This window comes from Rhincodon typus, unplaced genomic scaffold, assembly GCF_021869965.1.
Source record: "Rhincodon typus isolate 14 unplaced genomic scaffold, sRhiTyp1.1 hic_rhity00014235, whole genome shotgun sequence".
Taxonomy (NCBI): Eukaryota; Metazoa; Chordata; class Chondrichthyes; order Orectolobiformes; family Rhincodontidae; genus Rhincodon; species Rhincodon typus.
Window position 1 is genome coordinate 1 of NW_025979873.1, and position 5,648 is coordinate 5,648.

The 5,648-nt window shown below is 40.5% G+C and overlaps 1 protein-coding gene across 1 annotated transcript; it reads right to left on the reverse strand.

Annotated features, from left to right (window-relative positions):
- Window positions 1–283: 283 nt before the first annotated feature.
- Window positions 284–4,879, reverse strand: LOC125482647 (mRNA export factor GLE1-like; the record flags this gene model as incomplete). Its single annotated transcript, XM_048594762.1, has 4 exons — window positions 4,772–4,879; window positions 4,423–4,677; window positions 1,592–1,805; window positions 284–396 (listed from the first exon to the last, which is right to left on the reverse strand). Coding segments are annotated over exons 1-4 (669 nt in total), but the record flags the coding sequence as incomplete, so codon positions are not given.
- Between the last annotated feature and the right edge of the window lie 769 nt (window positions 4,880–5,648).

Sequence of the window (5,648 nt, forward strand, 5' to 3'; positions counted from 1 at the left end):
GTGCAGGGCTGGATGAACACAGCAGGCCAAGCAGCAGCATAGCAGCATGCTCCTATGATGATGCTGCTTGGCCTGCTGTGTTCATCCAGCCCTGCACCTTGTTGTCTTAGATTGCTGGAACACTTTGCCCAAAACACTGCTGGGAGTCAACTGAAAATTTCAAATGCAGAGAATGATATCCCTTTTATTACAAAATCTAAACAGTGCTAACCATGTTACCAGAGAGTAAATTGCGATCAAAAACTCATTACAATTCAAAACTGAAGTATTTGGTTTATTTTACCTTAGAATCCTTACTGTTGTTAAGATCGTTAATGGATGCTGCACATTGGTCACAAATATCCTGCAAATGTTGATACCACTGCATACTGCTTGCATCTGCTTTTATCTGTAGCCCTGTCATTTAATTACAAAAAATGTTCATCTAGAACTTATCAAAGTTCAGCAAATTTCAAAGTCAGTTTAAAATCTGAAAAAGATTGGCATTTACATAGCACTTTTCACGACCGCTAGACATCTCAAAGAACTTTACAAGCAGTGGAGCATTTTTTGAAATGTAGACACTGTTGCAATGTTGAAAACTCAGCAGCTAATATGTGCACAGCAAGCTCCAACAACAGCAATGTGGCTTGACAACCTGTTTTTAGTTCAGAGATATATACCGGCTAGGACGCCAAGAATAACACCACTACTCTTCTTCAAAACAGTGTCACCATCTCCTAAGCCCACCTTCTAAGAGAGATTCTGCTCAATGCAAATATTTGAAACCGAATATAAATTCAGCCTCTGGATCATTAACTTCGTAACATATCCACACAAATCTACCAGTTGGCAGGAAACACTATGGTTTTTAAAATGACAATCTGATAACTTCATAGTCACTTTTACTGATGAAAGTGCACTGTAAAAAAAAAAAACTCTGCAGGTGTTAAATAAAGAAAGATCCAAACACAACAGAACGATTTCAGATTTCAAACTGAAGACCTGACGTATGTGGACTCCAATGAGGAAGGGAAAGTTTGTTCCAAAAACAGCAAGTGAAAAGACTAATTGCTTTCATTTCAGATGCAGCAGCCCCTGTGGACAGTCGAATTATTCCTGGGCTGTGTAATCAGCTGTACTCTTACACTGAACCAGAATGTGTATTCACTTTCTCCTTCCCGCACTGAGGTTGAGGGATGTTGGTGAAGAAGAACCAATTCTATGATCCATAGCCAACATCGAGCACATTCCAGGACAGATGCAAGAGTTGCTTCAACAATGCATCCAGGGGTCAGTTAGGTCAGTTGGCTGAATGGCTGGTTTGCAATGCAGAGTAATATCAACAATAGGGTTTAAGACCCACACCAGCTAAGGCTACCATGAAGGTCCAATCTTCTCAACCTGACCCCTCAGGTTAAACTCACTACCAGTTATCTCCCTCTAATGCGATAACAGTCTTACAGTCCTCTGGGACAATGGCAATTTTCCCTTTCCCTGGTTACAGCCTCTAAAGACTATCAGGTATGATGTTTTCCACTCCTGCCCTCTCTGGAATGCCACACTTCATTATTAAACAGATTTCACATTGGCCTTACACCCTCACAAATACCTTCTTTACGAGTGGTTTTCTCTTGTGGCACTGGCTTTTCTACTTCAGCTTTGACTTCTTGCTTTTTCTGAAGTGCTTTCTCCTCTTCCTCCTTTATCCTCTTCTTCTCAGCAGCTGCTGCAGCAATTTTCTCATGCATGTCAGCGATCAGCTCTCGCATTTGCATCAAAGCTCTCTCCGCATTCAGAATGTCCTCCTGAAGTGGCACTCCACCCTACACAGGAATAAAAGTGATTTGGGAAAGATAAAGGATCAAAATGCAACAGTACTTGTTCTGAATGACAGAGCAGGCTCAACAGGTAATACAGTCTACTCCTGCTCCCATCTTAACTTCTTTGCTCAAAGGGTAGTGGCAGCCCTTCTTCATGCAAATCATTGATCTTCATCAGTATCACTTCAGTGCATCAGCAGGTTACTCAGGCAAAATGAACTGAGCTTTCACCAAAAATCTGCATACGGGCACCTGCCCAGAGGAATTTGTTTTCTTGAAATCAAAAGAAATCATTCAGCCCAACATTTCCAATAATTTATGTGGTGCACAGTAACCTAAGGGGTACTGCAGAGGCCTTGCTCTGGACAAAGGTGTGCACCCCCACAGAAATCCATTTAAGCAGCCCATGCAGTGAAAAAACTTCAAAAGGAACATGGATTCAGCTCAAGCCTGTTTTGCCATCTTCCTCGATAGCTTAATTTTGTAGCTCAATTCCCCAACTCTACAAAGACCTAAGAATTAAAGTTTTGAAATGTTCAACTGATCTTCAACTTCAACAGATTTTTGGAGGTAGAGGATTTCAGATTTTTAATGCTTTCCGTGAAGAAGTGCTTCCAGATATCATCGCTGTACAACCTAGTTCTAATTTTAAAGCTATGCTCCCTTGTTCTGGATTCCCCCACTGGAAGAAATGCTTTCTCTCTATCGATCAGCAACTCCTCAATCTACACCTTAATCAAGTCACCTCCAAATAGTCTGCCCTCAAGGGATTAAAACCTTAGGTCTTCGTAACCTGTCCTCATAATTTAATCCTTTTAGCCCTAGTAACAGTCTGATGAATAAAAGCAAAATACTATGGATGCTGGAATCTGAAATATAAACAAAGTATTGGCTTGATTCAGCAGGTCTGACAGCATTTCGAGTTCAACATAACTCTTCTTTGGAACTGAAGGGAGCTGGAAATGTGGTGGGCTTTATGCTGGAGAAAAAGTTGTAGAGGAGGAAGAAATTTAATAGATGGCGAAGGTGCCCCAGATCAAAATACAGAGTGAGTGCTAATAATAGTAGAGAAGGGCTATGGATGCATAGTAGGTACTATTGATAGGTATTAATAACAGAAAAACACAACTCTGATAGCAAACCCATGCAAACACAACTTATGGTGGGAGGGGGGCAAAAAGGGCAGAGTTGAACCAAACTCTGAACTTTGTACGCGTAATTGTTTACATTTAAAACACAATTTGTTTAAAATTCACTTTTGGATTGCAAAACTAAAAGTGAATTCAGCCAAACAGAACCAGGCGCTGTACACTTCTGCACTAGGCTTAATCTTTCCACTTCACTGGGAGGTGTGTGTTAGGAGTCAGGCAGGGTATTAAACATTGATGTACCATGGTTGGTGAATAGAAATCAAGATACCAACCAACTGCAATTTAATTGAATGCCAGAATTGGCTCAAAGGGCTGACTGGCCTATTCTGACATTCCTAGAAAGCAGTATAATAACTATTACGTTTATACAAAAGATGAATCTGATGTAGAACAGCTGCTTGTGCTCCTACTCCTCCCATCCTCAAAAAAATCAGTCCAAATAAAATCGGCATTAAAATAAAACTACCAATCAAAATCCTTCCTTTCACAACAAATTAAATTCAAGGTATTTCTGAAGTTCTCTCTCTCAAACCATTTCAATGGCTCCTTATGTGGCGCAAAGTCAAGATTTGTTTAGTATTCTGCTGTGAAATGCCATGGGATAATTAAGTACACTAAAGACATTATGTAAAGCACTGTGAGAACCAACAAACAAGGAAACCAACACTTCTGAATCGAGTCAGTGTCTGAGTTTGGCTAAGAGGCTTCATGCCAAAATACAGAGAAAAGCTAGTTTTCTCCCTTCCTGATTCTCAGATGCTGACTCCATTCTAAGTTAGGTTTCCATGGACACTGGGAAGTTTCTAGTAACTATTTTCAGCAAAGACTGAAAATTGAATGTCAACTGGTCAGTGAATGGTGGTGGGGAAGAGGAGAGTAGTTAGAAAGAATCACAGCCAAGCGTAATTAACATCAGGTGTATACACTCGCATACATATATATTACATATAGTTTTAAATCAACCTGTTCAGACATGTTATAATACATGTCTGGACAGGGGGGAATTGAACCCAGACCCGTAAAGAGATTACCAAAGCATCACAACAGTCTTCACGCTTTATATATTCATTACAATTGAGTATACCACCGGGACAATTTCTCTTAGCTATGCCGCAAGGTACTTAGGAAAATAATCAAACAAACTTTAAAACTGCATAAAGAATGGGTAATCAATAACCTTATGGAATCTCTTAAAGGAGGCAGGGGTTGCAGAGTAGTTTTGGGAGGGTACTCCAGTGCATTCAATCAAGACAGCTGTAGCAGAGTCATCAACAGAATTGTTAAAACCAGAGATGAGCAAAAGGCAACAGTTGGAGGAGAGTAGAGATCTGCTGGGAATCATTTAACTCAGCAAAGGCTGGCTGATATAATCTGGGATCCTCCTGCACCATACAACTCCACTTCCCTCTTATTTAGGATATGACTCAGATAAAATTTTAATGTCAAACTCATTCATGCAATGCACACACCTCTGATGTGAGCTTAATCACTCCTGACACCAGGCTACACAGCTGATTGCCGCGGTTACTGTATCCTGAAAGGTCCAGCCCCACCAGCTCCTTTTGCTTGAAGTATGGCTCAATCTGCATATTCAAATGCAACACCTCTGCCTGAATGCAGTTCAGCTTCCGTACTCGTTCCCGGCTTTCTGCCTGTTTCTGACGCTCAAGCTCCTCCTGTCTCAGTCGTTGCTGCTCAGCTTCTCGAAGTTTCAGATTTAGATTCTGCAGGAAAAAGAAAAAAAACATTAATAATAAAAAAAGACATGCAAGCATGAAGAAAGAAACATTTTGATTTTAAAAAATTACTTTTTATGACCTCAGGATTTTCTAAAGTGTTTTCCAACCACTGAAATATATTTTGAAACGTTGGAATGTGTTTTGAATGGTGTAGTTCACGAAACATGGCAGTCAATTTGCATGCAGGTAACTCCCACAAACAGTAACATGATAGTAACCAGCTAATTTGATTGAGGAACAGCAGCCAGGACACCAGGGAGAGTTTATCTCCAGTTTGTTGTTCTTCGAAACAGCACCATGGCATGTTTTAAGGGCCTTTTAGGAGTGCTTTAAGATCTTTTAAGAGTGTTTTATTAATGCTGCTTCAGCCATAACCAAAAAAAAATTTGACTTGTCAGTCTTTCCAGAGCCGTTTGGAAAATGTAGAGATCAACATCCCCAGCTTTGAAATATGCCATAGGATCTTTTCAATCCACACAAGGAAGGGCCAGCACAGCCTCAGTTTAGCATCTCATCCAAAGACAGCACTCTGACAGAGTCGTATTGTCTGAATAAAGGTATTAAACTTCATGAGGAAATTAAATGTAAGTGCAAAACACAAGTATAGGGGGAACAGGATGGTGTAGTGGTAATCCACAAGCCCAGGGTAATGCTCTGGGGTCATGAGCATCCATTACAGTAACTGGCAGCATTTAAAACCCAATGAATAAATCTGGAATTGAAAGCTAGTGGCAGTAATGGTAACCTTGAAACTACTAATTGCTTTAAACCCATCTGGCTCTCTGATGCCCTTTAGGGAAGAATATTTGCCATCTTTACCCACGTGACGTCAGATCCATAGCAGTGTAGCCGATTCTCAACTGCCTTCTGCAATGAGCAAGTAAGCCAATTGGTTCAAAGGAAACTAGGGATAGACAATAAATGCCGGCATTCTCAGTAACTCTACATTTCGTGAA